We start from the raw sequence: 19891 nt of genomic DNA on the forward strand, positions 1-19891 counted from the left end.
GTCACTAATAATGGCCATCATACCAATTGGTCACACGATGACCATAAAGGAGCTACTAAGTTGTTGCTTGACTGACTACAAATATCAGCCAGATCTCCCTTGAATCACATTCCACCATCTTAGCAAGGGACATGTTTGATAATGTGACCACTTTGTTCCCTACTCAACAAGAGGAAGGCAGAAAGGTCATGGTTGGATTGTATTTGATCGGGGAGTTAAACTACAAAAATGATGATGATGATAGAGCCAGATCATCTTTAAGTCACAGCCTGATGTCTTAAATGAGGGAAGGACAGCATTAGGTAATGGAGTCCTAGATATCCTTAAAAAAGATGAGACAGTCACACCTGGAATGCATTTAATTAGGATTGACTTGGAGCTAACGAAGAATGATAATAATGATAGTGATGATGGTAGATATTAGGAGTTAGATGGCATTGGTTGGTGACAGGAAAATGGGTGTTATGATGATGATGTTGATGATGATATGTACACACACACACACACACACACACACACACACACACACACACACACGCGCGCGCGTGTGCGTATATCTGGACCATATGGATAAGGGTGTAATGTATGTTTTGTTTTTTCTTTTTTTCAGCTATGCTGTGATAGCAACTGGTTGTGCCAGTTGTCCCAAACTGAAATGTGAGCGACCAGAGTGTGTGACAGATTTTTGTTACCATTGTAAACAGATCTGGCACCCTAACCAAACATGTGATGCCGCCAGAGCGGAACGGTCGCCCAACATTCAAGCCCTCTCTCTCAACTACAGTCATGAGACTGGTTCACAGAGTAAGTACATTGAGTTAAAAATCTTTCTTTGCAGCATCACACAATACTTTTGCACCAACATGCTAATGCATCGGGGGTGAGGGTTCTCGTTCAAGAGACTCCATCACAATTTAGTGGGCAACGAAGTTATCCAGCGAATTACCTGTTGTATAATGCAGGCTGATGTGCAGCTGTTCTGACCACTGGCATACATGTATTCCAGCTTTATGGTGCATACAAAAAAAATGCACAAACATAAAAATTCTCCAAGATTATGCACACTTGCTTGTCTGCCCTCCCCGCTTCCCCCAATCTGATTGATTTGTTGTAAACCTGTCCAAGCTGCTTATGTTAAAACATTCTCGGTTGTCTTTTGCGGCATTCCAAATACTAGCAAAATGTACTTTATTGTATATAGTACTATAAATTATATAATTTATATATATATATATATATATATATATATATATATATATACATACACACACATATACATACAAGGTTGCCCAAAAGTAGGTTTACAGTTATTCAACTATCTCTTTTGCATTCATATATTAAGTTTAGATCTTAATTATAAAAAAAATATGAAACCATTATTCTATGCTAATTTAGTTAATTGTAAGATAGAAATTTAAATGTAATAAAATGATTTAAAAGAAATTTAAAGTGCTTACGTGATTACTGTAAACCTACTTTTGGGCCACCCTGTATATATATATATATATATATATATATATATATATGGGAGAATGTACGAAAAAACAACAACAGACGAGGACAGGTGGTGTAAACAACAAAAGGATGTATTAGTATGACGCTCGGGAATACGGAAAGTCTTTGACATTTTGAGCTACGCTCTTCAACAGAAAGAATACAGAGACAAGGAGAAAAACACGGAGAAAAAAAAGATTGAATAGTGTTCAGTCAACGGTCAATCATAGTATATATATATATATATATATATATATATATATATATATATATATATATATATATACATACACACACACACACACATTATATTATATATGAAGTTTGCTTCCCAACCACATGGTTCTGGGTTCAGTCCCACTGCATGAGCAAGTGTCTTCTACTATAGCCCCAAGCCAACCAATGCCTTGTGGGTCAATTTAGAGCTGGAGACAATGATTCATGGGCAAGAATCATTGCCCATGAATGGCTTATTTGAAGAATAATAGTAATTTCTAAAATGGAATTCGTCAATGCCAAGAATGCTGCTGTGAAATTTACTTTGGTCAATCAACAGTTCCGAGAAACAGGTGTTGTCTTTCTTATAAATGATTGTTAAAAATTATGTTAGTTTTTGCTTCGTGTAAAGTGGATGAATTTATTTTGATGGTTCTTATTTGGAGAGAACAGATTTAATGTAATTGAAAGTCTGTGCAATCCCATTTAATAAGTTTTGTTATAAAATCTTTTGAAATTGTCAGTAATTAGAGCAATGCTTTTATTTTCAATTAAGAAAAATATTTAGGACTGTGAAAAATTAATTGTTCCAGCATAATTATACAAAACTAACAGACATAAAGCTCTGTTGTATACACAGCAACGTGCATTCGATAATGAGTGTTAGTGTTGTATCATTTTGTTTTCTGAAAATGTGGAATGTTGTTGTTTCATCATTTTTGAAGATGATTATGTAATTATGAATGCAGTACACAATCACCATTTAAATTATAAACATTGTAAGAAAGCAAAAAGAGTACACTTAATTATTTCTTTATTCTTGATTGTATGCATGAGAATTTGAAAAAGAAGCAACCCGGACTAGTGAATAGAGATGGCCCAATTTTGCTCCACGACAAGGCACGTCCTCTCACTCCTCAAGCTATGATCCAAAAGTTGCAAAGCCTGAATTATGAGATTTTGCAACATCCTCCCTACTCTCCTGGTATCTCTCCTACTGATCATCACTTATTTAAGCATTTTGAGCTTTTCATAAGCATTCTTGAATAGAGAAGAGGTAATTGAATCATTCGGATAGTTTATCACAGCAAAAGATGAATTTATTTTTTTTAATGATGGAATATATGACATTGAGAAACGTTGAGTAAATGTCATAAATGAACATGGATCGTACTTTGATCAAATAAATCAGTTCTCTAACATTTCTGAAACATTTTGTTACCTTTCAAATACGACATTTCATGTGAAACAACCTAATATTTATACAAAGGAAATAACAGGAGATAATTAAATGGGCATGATTAAGCAACAGTAATTAAATGGAGATAATTAAATTAAATGGATCAAATAGATTAGTAAAACTTGTGTGTCATCATTTAATGTCTGTTTTCCATGCTGGCATGGGTTGGATGGTTTGACAGGAGCTGGCTTGGCAGAAGACTGCCCCAGGCTTCAGTTGTTTCTTCTGGCATGGTTTCTACAGCCTGATGCCCTTTCTAATGCCAACCATTTTATAGTGTATACTGGTTGCTTTTCTACATGGTACCAGCGCTGGTACACGGTGCCGGCATGAGTGCTTTTTATGTGACAACACACATACACATCAAATACCAAATTAAAATATCTTTTGATGAATGTTTTTTACTGCCAATAGATTCTCCCTGTTGTCTTTGATTAATTTTAATTGTACACCACCACCACAAAAAAAAAAAAAAAACAAATCTAACCAATTATATAATTTTAAATTAGAATTTTTTTTTTTAGTTGTCAGTGTTTAAGATGCATTTATTGTTAATGTTATTGTTGTTCATCATCTTAGAGTCCTTAGAATTAAGCAGCAGTCATATGCTGGGGTTGATGTAGCCAACTGATCTTTCTGCTCATCCCCACCCCCTCAAAGTGTGTGGTCTTGAGCTCATCTTAGAAATGGTGGACAGGGACAAAGGCAGGGACAGCAGCCAAACATTTCACCTCCTTTTTCTTTCATCTGATTTTAATTTAAACTACCCTCTGTCCCTTTTCCTATCCTGTCCTAGCAATGTGTCCCTTATAAATTTCACTCTGTGGTGAATAATAAAGAAGTTGTTAAAGTGGTCAAGCGGGCAGAATTGTTGCTCCACTGGACAAAATGCTTAGCAGGGTTTCATCCAGCTCTTTACCTTCTGAGTTCACATTCTGCTGAAGTTGGTCTTACCTTTTATCTCCCCCTTTTTTTTTTTTTCTTGGTTGGGGTGGGGTGTCAATAAAATAGAGTACCAGTTGAACACACAGGGGTCTATGTAATTGACCTAGCCCCTCCCCTCAAAATCTCTGGCTTTGTGTCAGAATTTGAAGCAATTCTTGCCGTTAGAATGATTAGCACATCAGACAAACTGCTCAGTGGCAGGGTTAATAAAATAAAGTACCACTGAAGTACACCTATCAGTTTCCTTGCTTATCTCTTCTCCATTGCAATTCTGTTAGAAAAGATGACTGTTATCATCATCATCATCATCATCATCATCATCATCATCATTGTTGTGGTTGTTGTTGTGGTTGTTATGGTTAATTTGGTTCTGAAGGAAGTGCGTGTTCTGCAAGTGTAGCGAATAAATATTGTAATAGTCTTGCTAGGTTATTGATCTTGGTGTTTATTATTAGACGAGACAAAACTAGTCTTGGACTACTGTAAAATTATGACAATTAACTTGTCTCTGTTGCATTGTTGTTGTGTGTGTGTGTGTGTGTGTTTGTTTGTGTGTCTGTGTTTGTCCCCCCCAACATCACTTGACAACCAATGCTGGTGTGTTTAGGTCCCCATAACTTAGCAGTTTGGCAAAAGAGACCGATAGAATAAGTACTAGGCTTCCAAAGAATAAGTCCTGGGATCGATTTGCTTGACTAAAGGTGGTGCTCCAGCATGGCCACAGTCAAATGACTGAAACAAGTAAAAGAAAAAATACACATTTATGTGTGTATGTATATATATAGACAGACCCATTTTTGTGTGTGCATATGTCTATATATATATATATATATATATATGTATATATATATATATATATATATAACGTTCACATGTTTGTGTGTGTGTGTATATGTATATATATACCCTATACACACCCGTTTGTGTATGCATATATAATGTGTTTAACCTTGTCCTTTTAGGGGACGACATCAAGCCATGTCCACGATGTACAGCCTTCATCACCAAGATGAACGATGGTTCCTGCAACCACATGAAGTGCACAGTGTGTGGCACCGAGTTCTGTTGGCTTTGTATGAAAGAGATTTCAGACCTTCATTATTTAAGGTAAGTTATTGATTATATTGATCCACGTTTATCGATTGATGGCGTTATTGATTTGTTGTGTTATCTAGTATTTCTTGTAGGAAAAGGTTTGCTCTGCCTCGTCTGGCAGAGAAGTTAAAAGTTAAAACTGGATTATTTTGTAACTCACTGCTTCCACCTTTACCACCCTCACCACCACCACCACCACCACTAATACTACTACTGCTACTACTACTACTACTATTACTACTACTGTTGCTGCTGCTGCTGCTGCAACAATGAAAATTGCCACTGCTTGCTTTCATTGAGAAAGTCTTTCTCCACACACACATACACACATAGCGTCAGATAATGCATAAGAACAGATGCATAGCAACAGACAATGCACAAAAGCAGATATATATATATACACAAGTGCTGACTACCTCCACCACAATGCTCGTTGCACCAACACTGCAATGCTCGATGCACCAATGCTACAATGCTGTTTCCGCTCAGTGCTGCAATTCTCAGTTGCCATGACCATCAACCGTCTGTGCTCAATGTTACAGCCTTGGTGCTATGACCATCAATACTCAGTGCGACAATCCTCAACACCTTGATGCTCAACACTATATGCAACCTTCAATGCTCAATGCTACAACCCTCAATGCTGCTCCCTTCAGTGCTCAGTACTTCAGCCCTCAACACTGTGCACAATGCTACAACACTCAATACCATCAGCTCAAATAGAGTAACAGTCAAATTTGCAACACTCAGTTCTTTGGTACCCAATGCTCAGTGCTACCCACCCCTCAAAAACTTGAGGTTCAATGCTCAGTGCTACACAACCCTCAGTGCTTGATGTTCAATGTTTGTAATACTCAGTGCTACTCAGCATTTAATGTCCAATGCTACAACAACGCTCAGTGCCGTTCAACCCTCAGCACTCGATTTTCACCACTTTCCACTGCGAGGCTCCAAAACTTGACACAGACATAAATAAAAAAACTGTCAGTTTGATGTTGTACTGACTTTTAAATTCTATTGTTTAAACATGACCTATATAGCATTACATGCGTGTGCGCGCCTCTTTGTGTTACTTCCTCTCTCCCTCACTCCTCCTCTCTTTCTCTGTCCTTCTCTTTCTCTCTCCACCTTCCCCCCTTATCCTATTTCATTCTGTGTATCAAATATTTACATCTACCCCCCCCCCCCCAATCATCACTCCACAAAACTCTGCCTGTAACTCTTCATTTATGAGAAGTTCAACTTGAATAGCAAGTTTGACCTATATACACACACACTGTATACACACACACACATATATATATATATATATATATATATATATATATATATTAAAGTATTTTGTTGTTGAACGCTTTTCTATATTATTTCTGTGTGTGTGTGTGTGTGATAACTAGGGACTATATTCTGTTGTGTACACATCTGTTTCTAGGCATGGGAAAAGCTCTACAGAAGTGTGTTAGAAAAACTGACAGGAAATACCATAGTTGTTGTTTAACCCCAGGTCAGATCTGATCCATCAAGCCTGTCAACAAAGGTGTCCTTCCAGGCATACCGATTCTATGATTCTACGGCTATCTTATCAATTGGGTCCTGCTTTTTCGTTTTTTTTTTTCAAAGATGATAGTGTGATGGGTGGGAAATTTGGCTGCTGTTGCCAGCAGGTCAAGCAATTGTGTAGAGTAAGCAGAAAGGCTGGGTAATTCTTTTAGTACTAGGGGCAGGTTACAAACCTATAAGAATCAGTCATGGTAGGCAGGGATGGGTTGACTTGTCCTGAGAAAATAAGGAACTTCTAATTTCACAAATTCATAATTGTGTAATTATTGTTTTGGAAGGGTTAACGATTAACCTTGCCTTTTTGTATGTGTTTTTAATGAGTGACATCAGACTTGAACACGGGACAGTTGTTTCCCATTTTCAATGTAGAAATACCTGTATTGGCTCTATGTGTGTGTGTGTGTATGTGTTTAGCCATGATCAGCCTATCTTCAGTCTATTTTAGATTTTCCCAGTTTAAAATAAAAACCCATATCATTCAGGATTAACCTGATATGCTGTGTGAACAGCCACCATATAAGAAATTCTCTCACTGGATTGTCTAATCCCTTATAACATAGTCCCTCACCGGATTATCTAATCCCTTATAAGAAATTCCTTACAGCATTATCTAAACCCTTATAAAAAAAGTTTCTTTGCTGGATTAGCTAATCTCACCAAATTGTTTAATCTCTTTTAAGAAATTCTTTTACTAGGTTATGCAATCCTTTGTCAGATTATGCAATTTTTTTTTTTTTAGTGAATTGTGTTAATCCTTTGTTGGACCATGTTATCCCTCTTCAATCTCTCAAAGTTGGTTGGAAGTTCTGTTCAGGAGTAGAGTAGGGAATTAAAGTAAATTTATAGAGATTACTTCTCCGATTCCTCTAATCCGGTGGTTCTCAACTAGGGGATCCATATAAGATTTTTTGGTTAAAATTTGTGCAAAGACTTAACTTCACTTCTACAATACACAAAATATTCTTAACACTTCATTTTTATACATTTCCTAATAATATTTAATTATAAAAATACAATTGGGTTGTTTTGAAACATTAAATGATTATGGGGGGAGGGGGAGACCATGAGAGTAAAATAGGACTCAAAGAGATTTATAGGTAAAAAAAAGGGTGGAGGTCAGAATCACTGCTCCAACCCCTCTTCCATTTTAAAACAATATCAACCAAGGGTCATCTAGCTGCTATATTGGACTGATTAATTACATAAAAGTCAAAAGGAAATTTTGTATTAAAAGAATTGGAACCAGTGTTTTGGGTTCAGTCCTTTTATGAAAGAAAAGAAATAAAAATAGTACCATGCTCGCTTATCTGGGTGTCAATGTCAGATATTTTCCTCTCCTCCTGGGCCAACTAAATTCACTTTAATTATAACCTCTGCCTTAGCGAAGGTGGAGGTATTGTTTTCAGTCGTGTTTGTTGGTTTGTCCGTGTACAAGATATCTCAAGAACTGCTGGATAGATTCGGATGAAACTTTCAGGGATGTTTGGCCTTGTGACTGGTACAAACTGATTACATTTTGGGATCAATCCAGTACCGGACAATGGTTCTGGATTAATTTTCCGATTTTTTTTTTTTTTACTTTATATGTATGTGTAAAGTTTCATATGGTTCTCTTGTACATGCACACACAAACACTAACACATCTTCAGTGTTGAACATTACCATCCCATTTCCATTGTACACACGCAAACATACCTTTCTTTTACACACACACATATACTCACACTTCAAACAACGTTTATTGGCTAATTCACTCCTCCCCTCATTATTCATCTATCACCCCTTCTTTTCTCTCACTTCCTCTCAATCCTGGCCATTATTCTCACTACTTCTCCTTCACTGTATTGGTATTTCATCTCCTCTCACTACTTCTCCTTCACTGTATTGGTATTTCATCTCCTCTCACTACTTCTCCTTCACTGTATTGGTATTTCATCTCCTCTCACTACTTCTCCTTCACTGTATTGGTATTTCATCTCCTCTCACTACTTCTCCTTCACTGTATCGGTATTTCATCTCCTCTCACTACTTCTCCTTCACTGTATTGGTATTTCATCTCCTCTCACTCAATATATCTATATAGTTGGATTATTTTTCCATTTGAGAGTGGTCGGGTCCATTTTCAGTATTCTTGTTTGTGAGAGAAGTCGAGTTTATTTCAGATATTCTCAGTTTAAAAATCATCTCTGGCTAATCATTGAGAGGACATTGGTGTTGCCTTGGTGTAGGTTTGCGCTCTCTGAGTGCTCTTGTTGCATATCATTACTGATTTGATTACTATAATTAATTTAATTACCACATATCTTTCAGATTCTTTATTTCGGATACTGATTCTCACAAGTGTTTTTGTTTTTTTTTCTTCTTTTTTTTTTAACCGATTCTTGATTTTACATAAAAACCAGTCTAGTGTCCAATCTCCTTTGAATTTCTCATAACAGAAAGCAAAGTAGGTTGGGTTAGAACTTTATTTTGGTTAACTGAACCAAATTCCATTCTGAAATGTAAAAGTGTGAATCTCTGGTGGGGGGTGAGTGGGTGTTGATATAAAATATGTAAACAATGTCAAAGATATAAAAATAACCACAACAATCCTTTGTTTTCTGTCAATGTATATACACAAATAGCAAAGTGCCAAACTGGCAGAAATGTTAGCATGCTGGGTGAAATGCTTAGAGCTATTTTGTCTGTCTTCAAATTCCACCGAGGTCAATTTTGCCTTTTTTCTTTCAGGGTCGATAAATTAAGTACCAGTTGCATAGTGGGGTCGATCTAATCGACTGGCTCCTCCCCCCAAAATTTCAGGCCTTGTGCCTAGAGTAGAAAAGAATATATACACATATAGCATCTCACACACACATGCAATAAATAAATATATTTACATACATATCAGTGCATAAACGTGTTCACATGTACATACACATACACACGCACATATCTATACACTTACATACCTAAATACATACATACATACATACATACATAAGTACATACATAATGCATACATACATACATAAGTACATACATACATACATACTTACATACATAAGTATATACGTACGTACATACGTGCGTATAGGTGTGCACGCATACATATGCATGTACACATGCATACGCACTTACATACATACATACATACATACATACATGCACACATACATACATATCATGAACTCACTGTTACTTTCTCAGATGCAGCACAGGATTTTGTCAGTGACCAGGTCACAGTTTCAAAGCCACAAAAATATTTTGACAAATTAAATTTAAATGTTGGAGTGAATCTAATGTTTTTTGTGTGTTTCTTAAATGGCTTATAAACACCTTCCATGCTGCAATTGTAAATATATGACTCACTTCCTGTGCATTATTCTGTGCACTTTTGGCTGCTTTTATTGATAAGTTGTGGTGCACCTAAGCGCTGTGTTTTATTTTTTATTTGTACATGTGAGACTCTGTGTTTGTGGTGGTATTGGCTGTTTCTTTATGGTTGATTATGGACATTGTATGATGGTGGTGGTGGTGTTGGTGGTACTTACTAAAACCCAGTCATGTGTTGAAACAAGTGAAATTTCACAGTTCATTGCACAATCTATCACTTTCGTAATAGGATTATCCTCATTAAATTATATATTTACTTTAAAACCACAGATCACACACTAAATCAACTTCGTCTGAGTTAACATATTCTTTGTAGTAGTAGTAGTAGTAGTAGTAGTAGTAGTAGTAGTAGTAGTAGTAGTCTTGCAACAAGGCTGTGTCTGAAGTGTGGGCAGTATGTGTGGTTTGTATCTGGTCAGCACTTACTGTACTCTTAACGTAGCCCAAGACACTTGACTTAAATCAATCTTAATCATCCAGTTTAATGCCATGACCCTCTCCCTCTGGATATCTTCACCTCTTCATTGGAAGCCTCTAAAGCAGGTCTTGGATCAATCTCTGGTCTGAGAATAGCTTTCTTCCCTCTTTCCATCAATGTTGTAGGAGGAGGCCTTCCTGCAGGTCATAAATGCTGTTTTTCCATCTTCACTATAAATAAAGTTGATCTGCACCACGACCACCACTAACTACAGCTCCCATAATCTCTCTCTCGTGCACACACGTGCACTATTCACGTTTGCTCACTCACGAGATGTGGATCCAAAAGACCATCCAACTCATTGGCGACAATCCGCTCACCAACACATCACAACCTCTCTGGCCTGTGGCCGTGCTGTGTGTTTGTTTAGGTGCCTTGTGTGAATGTATATCGAGTCAGGACATTGCCATTGTGTGTACACACACACACACACACACACACACACACGTGTATATTGTGTGGATAGGTGTGTTTATTGTGGTTGTTTCCATTGAAAGTTCGGCCCATTGCTAATTAATCTGTTCTTTTGGTAATCGAAAGGATTAACTAATAAAAAAAAAAAAAAGATTCTCTCCTGTATCTAAAGTATGGATTAATGATATAATCCCAACTGATTAAATCCAGCTAATTACTATCCATCCACATGTCCACTTGCTCAATATATCTATATATGCACACTCACACGCACAGATGCACAAGTGTGTGTATGTGTGTGTGTATATATATATATATATATATATATATATATATATATATATGTATGTATGTATGTATGTATGTAGTGTGTGCACGTTGCTGGCCATGTGTACCATGTGCCACCTAGATTTCTCATGCTTCATTGATTTTTGTTGATATAAGTCTCTCTCTCACACACAAAATCACACGTGTCTACAATTTATTTTTGTTTTATTTCTTTTTAATTTGATTAAAAAAAAATTTTTACTGTGACCATCCCCTTCCCCCTTCTTCCATTCACTCTGTAGTTTTGATTTAAAAAAAAAAAATTCCTGTTTTCCATATTTTGGTTTCTTTCTCTCTCACTTCTCTTTCTCTCTTTCTCCTTCTCCTTTCCTGTCCCTTTCACTCCTGTCCCCTCTCTCCTTGTCTCCTGCCCCCCTCTCTTTCTCTCCCTCTTTCCAACCTATTCCAGCATTGAATCATCATCATCATCATCATCATCGTTTAACGTCCGCTTTCCATGCTAGCATGGGTTGGACGATTTGACTGAGGACTGGTGAAACCGGATGGCAACACCAGGCTCCAGTCCGATTTGGCAGAGTTTCTACAGCTGGATGCCCTTCCTAACGCCAACCACTCAGAGAGTGTAGTGGGTGCTTTTACGTGTCACCCGCACGAAAACGGCCACGCTCGAAATGGTGTCTTTTATGTGCCACCCGCACAAGCCAGTCCAGGGGCACTGGCAACGATCTCGCTCGAAAATCCTACAGGAGCCAGTCAGGCGGTACTGGCAACGGCCACGCTCAAAATGGTGCATCTCATGTGCCACCCGCACAAGAACCAGTCCAGGGGCACTGGCAACGATCTTACTTGGCTTGCCGGGTCTTCTCACGCACAGCCCATTTCCAAAGGTCTCGGTCCGTAGTCATCGCCTCGGTGAGGCCCAATGTACGAAGGTCTTGCCTCACCACCTCAGCCCAGGTCTTCCTGGGCCTACCTCTTCCACGGGTTCCCTCAACTGTTAGGGTGTGGCACTTTTTCACGCAGCTATCCTCCTCCATTCTCACCACATGTCCATACCAGCGCAATCGTCTCTCTTGCACATAGACATTAAATGATGATGATGATGATGATTTCTTAGAATTTTTGTGTTTTTCCTGTTCTTCCCTGTCTCTGAATTCTTAAAATTTTTCCAATTTCTATTTTTTTTTTGTCATTTTTCATTTCTGTTATAAATTTCTCCTTATCTATGTGGGTTAGACTGGTCTGTAAATCTAAACATTGGCATAATTTTTTGTTTTTTTTTATACTTTTTTTTTTTTTTGGCTTAATAATTTGTAGGGGAATGAATTTTCCCTTCTCATTCAATTAATTCATTTCCCAGAAAAATTTGATTTTAGGTAAATTGAGTGGAGTGTCTTGCTCAAAGGTTGTGGTGGATAGAATTGGTAAATCATTTTTGGTATTTTGTATCTCTTTATATTCAGAATTCAGATCTTTCTGGTCCATCCTTCTTGTGTTGAATGGAACTGGGGTCAACATAGTCAGTGTACCCCTTGTTCAGCAACTGAAACCAGTAAATGGAGCAGAAAAAAAAACAAAACAAAAACGGTTGAACTGCAGTGTGCAAAGATAAAAGCTCAAATCTGCTTATGTTTATTGTATGACTGACGGTCATGACATTACAAGAAGATGGTCACCTCTGCTAGAAATGAGTGATATTTCCCTCAAATTACATCCAGTCATCTTAAAATAAACATAAGGACACTAGGATGTTGCACCTTGGCTAGCATGTCTTTGGTCCTGGATGTTACCTGGCTGGGTTGACATGGAGTCACCTGTGGTACTTTGACCGAGTCCACCTGGAGTGAGCTCTAGTACCTTGTCTGGCCAGGTTGACCTGTAATGCCTTGGCTGCAATGTTTTTGGTACTGGGTCAGTTTGACCTGAAGCCTGAAGTGATCTGAGTACTTTGGCCAGTCAGGTTGACCTGGACTGACCTTACAGTGCCCTGCCTGGTTCGGTTACCCCGGAGCGATAACAACTAATACAAAGGAAAAGAGAAAGTTTATTGTATGACTGACCACCATGACATATTACAAGATGGCAGCCTCCACTTAGTCATTCAACCTACTAGAAATGGCAGCGATATCTCCCTCAGATCGTGTCCAGTCATCTTAAAATAAACATAAGGACACTGTAGAATGTAGCACCTTGGCTAACATGCCTTTGATCCTGGAAGTTACCTGGCCAGGTTGACATAAAGTCACATGTAGTACTTCATCTGGGTCCACCTGGAGTGAGTGCTAGTACCTTGTTTGGCCAGGTTGGCCTGTAATGCCTTGGCTGCAATGTTCTTGGTCCTGGGTCTTGTTTGCCTGGTCAGTTTGACCTGAAGTGATCCGAGCACCTTGGCTAGTCAGGTTGATCTGGACTGACCTATAGGACCCTGCCTGGTTAGGTTACCCCAGAGCGATAACAACTAACTCAAAGGAAAGGAGAAAGGGTTTCCCGTTTGTTTCATGGTGAAGTGGTTTGCAGTATCCCCTGGTTGGTCATCCAGATGTAATAACAATTTTCCTCAACAGGAAAGCCATCCCACCCTTGTTACCATAGAACACCCCCTCACCTGAAGGTCTGTGGATTGTTGATTTACCAGTTGTTTGGTTCTAAATACAGAAATTTACTCAACTGAGGAAACTCATCATAAGAACTGCCATGTTTGGAATGTCACATATTTCTCATGCTGCAAGGTGAAGCGTTTCAACTGGTTTTGTTTATTGGAAGAGGACATCAGGCCACTTTTAGGAATTCAATACTTTCTCCCTGTAATTTGTATCCCCAGCTTCTTGTCTCTCTGCCCCTTAAACGGCCAATCACCCTGGCCCTTAAACGACCAGTTGCCATGCCCCTTAAACGGCCAGTCACCTTGCACCATCAATTTTCCTTTTTTACATACTTTATTTTTAAGCCATTTATTCTTTCTCTCTTTTCCTCTCTTTCTCTCTGTCCCTCACTTTCTCTCTGTTCCTCTCTCTCTCACTCGCTCTGTTCCCCCCCTTCTCTAATCAATTAATATAATCTGGATTATCTTCTGCATTTTTTAATCTCCAACAATTTACTCTTCAAAAGTAATTTCATTTCTGCTCATTAAACATTTAACTTTCTTGATTGCTTTCTCTTCAATGGATTTAATTCTTTGTTTGTCATTGCTGCTGCTGCTGCTGCTGCTGTTGTTGTTGTCATAGTTCTAGTTACTGATGCTGTTATTGTTTTTGTTTTTGTTTAGTATTTGTCCGATCTGTTATGGTTGTTGTTGTTGTTTAACCACAGGCCAGTCCTGATCCAGTAGACCAGATGCACTGTCACAATGTATGCCCCCATACTACTACTACTACTACTACTACTACTACCACTACTACTCCATGTGTGTGTGTGTGTGTGTATATGTTTGCTTTATATATCTATATGTATGCTTTATATAATATCTATATATCTATATACGTGTTCTTTTTCTACTTTCAGCCCATCTGGCTGTACGTTTTGGGGTAAGAAACCATGGAGTCGAAAGAAGAAGATTCTCTGGCAGTTGGGGACACTAATAGGTGCTCCTGTTGGGATAACGCTATTTGCGGGAATCGCTGTTCCAGCGCTAATCATTGGAATACCCGTATGGGTAGGAAGACGGGTAAGTTTTCTCTTACTTAGCCAACTTCATTTCCGTACTGCTTCTTGTCATATTTTTTCTAATACATCCATTTTTTTCTTGACTCTTTTCCTGTTCTGTGCATCGCATCTGATTGACAGGACATGTTTCCCTGGTATCCACACATCATATATGATACCCTCACCCTTTTTCTTTTTTAACTGCTAAAATATTTTGGGACTTATGTAAGGAAGGCTTTATATTGCTCAGAACCTAAGAAACAATGCCTCAGCAAAAGTTTGAAAACCAGCAAGGATGTGTTGGAGAAACTTATAAGAATTTGCTTTGGACAAGTGAAGTGTTTATGTCACAAAACGGCCTCGTTATAAAGACACATTTTGTGTAACATAATTCATCAATGTCACATTAAATTGTCTCTAACAGAACTGCTTAGCACCTTTGACTGTTGTGTGTGTATCACATCTGATGTACTGGACATTACTTCTCTGGCATCCATGCAACGTATATGACACGCATTCATCAATTTTTTTTTTCCAACTATCAGAGTAATTTTGGACTTAACGAAAGCAGGGAATTTTTATATATTACTCAGTCCAACCCATGCTAGCATGGAAAGCGAACGTTAAACGATGATATGAAACAAGGGTCAACTGAAAATCTGAAAACCTGCAAGAATCTTTCGAACAAACTTATAAAAATATTTTGGTCAGGCAAAGGGTGACAGAAAAACAACATCAAAAAAAAAAGACAAAATTCTGTTTTTTTCTACCCAAACCATTCCCTTCAGTTATATCCTACCCCTAACCACTGATCCCTTCATTTCTCTTGCAACTACATTCCATTCTCAACTAGCTCCCGGTTGACAATGGTGCCATTGCTGGATTTTGTGGGGTTTTTTTTAATTGCTTCTTGTTTGTTTTCTCTGCAGTTGCTTTCCAAATATGAGCATTCCCCAAAACACAGAAGAAATGTGACAATTGCTGCTGGAGTCGCCGCCTCAGTTCTGTTTTCACCTGTAATTGCCAGTTTAGCTGTAGGTAAGTGGAACCATTCCTCACCTTATGGGCCCTGAGATCTCTTATGGGTTTATCCTTTATTGGGTACCTGTTGCTGCCAGTAAAGGTGTTGGCAAGTCCTGCTACCCACCCTCTTGACAGAGATGGAAGTGAGGTACGAAGACTGAGGTTGTGATCTATGCTATCGAGTAGATAACACCTGATGTGTGTGTGTGTGTGTGTGTGTGTGTGTGTGTGTGTGTGTAATATAGGCATCGATAGAAGACACAAGATTCAGGTAATTGATAAACAGTTTTCCTTTATAATGTCAGAGGACTTAAGGCAAATGTCATAAAACCGTAAGAAATATGTGTGTACAAAATTACATAAAACATACATACAAATACATATGAACATACAAAAATGTATTATATTATATTATTCATGTAGTGGTCATATTCTGAGCACTACATGGTTGTTCTATGTATGGAATTAATTCCTCCATTCTTTCCTTGTATATATATATATATATATATATATATATATATATATATATACACACACACTCACACACACGTGTGTATGTTTGGAAGAAGGTGAGTATTCAGGCTGTTGCTACTCGGAGTGACCACAAACACAACGCATTGCCCAGTCCAGGTATCGAAACCTGAATCTGACTGTCATTAATACAACACTAAGTCTCTCTCTCTCTCTCTTTTTCTCTCTCTCTCTCTCTTCTCTCTCTCTCTCTCTCTTTCTCTCCTCTCTCTCTCTCTCTCTTCTCTTTCTCTCTCTCTCTCTCTCTCTCTCTCTCTCACACATACACACACACACACAAAATATGCTTGTCCAGGTTGAGTGAATACATGTGATGAAATAATGGCTGAAGGAACGTTCCTGAGCAAGGGACATAACTCTACTTGCTTCTGTTTTCTTTATTCATAAAAATACGAGGATTGTCGAAATAAAGCTACCACAATCCTCACACCATTGGTGACAAAATCTCAGTTGTCTACTACCCCACACCCCCGTTCACTTGCCCCCTCCCCCTATTTTTTTTGCTCACTTTAAACTCTTCTGGAAATTGCGATTGTGAAGGTTTACTCGTTTCCTCTGATTATTATGTCCACCAGGTATTGGAGTCCCTATCTTACTAGCTTACGTCTACGGTGTCGTACCAATTTCGCTGTGCCGCAGTGGTGGCTGTGGAGTTACTACAAACTAACACTGGTGTCCGATTTGAATTTGATGAAAATGAAGTCACTGTCGGTTCAAATGGTCCTTATGCCAGTAAGTAACAAAGAAGTTATTTTCAATTTTTCTCGTTGAATGTTACATTTTGTCATCAGAAGTCATTTTTTTTTTCTTTTCTATTACTAAGGAGATTACCTTAATTACGTTCCATTTGTCATAGATTATTACAAATTTCAGGTGATGCGTCTAGAATTATGTACTTGTCTAAGTGAAACACACACCTGATAATAACGATTTTCTTTGACCAATTTGTTGCTTATTTATTCACATTGTTTAGAATTTATCAGGCATTCTCTTGTAGCTTCAATATTGCGATGATGTGATTGTATATTTTTAGAATGACATTGTAGGGCAGTGTGAGAGGTTGGATCTGGTCAGTTTTAACGTAAAGCTGGTAGAATATTTTGGCTGGATAAAGCTAGTTTAAATGCTAAAGGGTTAAAGACGAAACCGTTTTAAACATTGTGTAGATGTAAATATTTGAAAATGTTTCAATTTTGATGACGACAAAGTTTACTGTTTGCAAAAATTATAATCCTGAAATAAAATAATTGAATTTTTTTTTCTTCTTTTTTTCTTCTCTAAATTCTATTTCAGCTGATAACACAACTGCCGAAAACATCAGTCATGTCGCCAATCCCAGCATTGCTCCAAGCATTGGAGAGGCTTCAGTTGCAATGACGAATAGCCTTAGTGCCAGTGGCAGCCATATTGACCGAATGGGCATTTTACGAGACGAATGTGACCGGGATTCAGCCAGTCACAGAGCCACAACAGAATCCAGCCTCAATGGGAGCCTCATAGAAGGGGGTGGCTATCACACAAAGTAAGTCGATTCAGGGATCTTTTTTTCTTTTTATATATTTATAAAAATGATTTGCCTTGATTTCGCATGATGGTCGTAAACGAATGTTACTGTTATGCAAGTGGTGTGCCTTTGTGGAAGCAGGTTCGATCAGGGGCAGAGAGATTAACCTGACTTGGAAACAGGTGAAGGTTAGTGCCAGGAAGGGCATCTGACCCTAGAAAATCTGCTTCAGCCTATTCTGTCCAACCTATGCAAACATGGGAAAGTGGATGATGATTGCCAGTGAAGGGAGGTCAGCATCTGTGACCTTTGTAACTTCCCAGGTCACTTGAGACTGATGGGAGGAATTCATCCTCAGATTCAGTTGGTCATTGAAACCAATCACCTCTCACATCATCATCATCATCATATGTCCGTTTTCCATGCTGGCATGGGTTGGACAGTTTGACAGGAGCTGACCAGCTGAAGGGCTATTCAGGGTCCATGTCTGTTTTGGCATGGTTTCTACAGCTAGATGCCCTTTTTAATGTCAACCACTTTACATGTACTGGGTGCTTTTAACATGGCTCCACTACCTACGGGCCCACAAGATTAGGGATGCTCAGCTGGAGAGGGTTACAGGGGGATGAGCCTGTTTGCAAGGGCAACCACACTTAGCTTGATATATCTTTTGAAGCACAGCAAACCGCCAAGAGTCTTAGTCCCCTGTCATCTCGTCTGTGAGTCCCATCGTCCGAAGATCCTTTCCCACCACTTTATCCCGCCCCCTTTTTATCTGTTCCTCTTCTTGTTCCCTTCACGACTTCTTAACATTCTTCAACTTCGTTTGCAATCTTCTAACACATCTTTAACTTCTGCAGTGAAGCGCTCTGCCTCACATGCCCAAACTCTTCTTTCTTCCAATCTTACAAACATCTGAACTTTATTTCCAAGATTTTATATTCTGTATAAATTATTAGTTGTGGGCAACTGAGAAGAAAGGTGAGGTTTGATATTTCAAAGAATGGCCCGGACCTACTCACTCTTTACAACATAAGAATTTAATGAGCCAATAAAGACAGTCCAACCAACCTGCTAGAAATAGCAGCCAAATTTCCTTTCATATAACACACCTTGTCCTCTTAAGCTTTTTGACACCAATCTGCTTGAAACTACCCTTCGTTTTATAACACAAACTTTTTGTTTTAAAGGGAACTAAATTAAGACACTTTGTTTTAGTCAAATGGAATCACTATTTTATTGAAAGCCAGAAGTGATTAGATTGTGTTTAATTATCTTAATTAAGTCTACATATATATATTTATATATATATATTTTCTTTAAGACTTGAGGTACAAGCAGATGTTTTTATTAACCCCACTGTACGTGAAAGAACCAGCCTAAGCAGTGAATCGGCAAACTTCAGCATTGGTGAAAAGTCAGCTACAGTCTCCTATGGAGATGATGCCAGTACCAAAACTTTGGCAGGATCCATTGCAGGTTACAGGTAAATCATATACACGTTTTTCTTTCTCTCTACCTGTCTCTCTTTCCTTGCACATATTGTCTTGAAATCATATATAATTTGAACCCACACCTGAGAAAGTAAATGAAAGTCTAAGTTAACTTCATAGTTTTATTATTCTTTCTGTCTCACCTTTCTCTCTCTCTCTCCTTTCTCCCCTCCCCCTCTCTCATTTTAAAACAAATATCTATGTATATCTATACATTTGTGTGTATGTGTGTCTCTCTCTCTCTCTCTCTCTCTCTCTTCTCTCTCTCTCTCTCTCTCTCTCCTCTCTCTCTCTCATCTCTCTCTATCTCTCTCCTCTCTCATCTCTCTCTCTCTCTCTCCTCTCTCTCTCTCTCTCTATATATATATATATATATATATCCATATATATATATATATATATATATATATATATATATCCATATATATATATATATATATATATATATATATCCATATATATATATATATATATATATATATATATATCCATATATATATATATATATATATATATATATATATATCCATATATATATATATTATATATATATATATGATATCATATATATATATATATATATATATATATAT

General features: G+C 37.9%; 1 protein-coding gene across 1 annotated transcript in view; it reads left to right on the forward strand.

Moving 5' to 3' along the window:
• The window catches only part of LOC106873770 (E3 ubiquitin-protein ligase RNF19A), a 94969-nt gene extending 75659 nt beyond the window's left edge, over positions 1 to 19310 (forward strand). Inside the window, 8 exon segments of the mRNA XM_089342303.1 lie at positions 611 to 804; positions 4858 to 5002; positions 14607 to 14769; positions 15677 to 15785; positions 16877 to 16962; positions 16964 to 17033; positions 17595 to 17823; positions 19130 to 19310. Coding sequence (XP_089198429.1) covers positions 611 to 804; positions 4858 to 5002; positions 14607 to 14769; positions 15677 to 15785; positions 16877 to 16962; positions 16964 to 17033; positions 17595 to 17823; positions 19130 to 19295 — 1162 coding nt within the window. The 3' untranslated portion in view covers positions 19296 to 19310.
• Positions 19311 to 19891: the final 581 nt, after the last annotated feature.

The sequence above is a fragment of the Octopus bimaculoides genome, chromosome 25 (assembly GCF_046866305.1).
Source record: "Octopus bimaculoides isolate indiv1 chromosome 25, ASM4686630v1, whole genome shotgun sequence".
Lineage (NCBI taxonomy): Eukaryota > Metazoa > Mollusca > Cephalopoda > Octopoda > Octopodidae > Octopus > Octopus bimaculoides.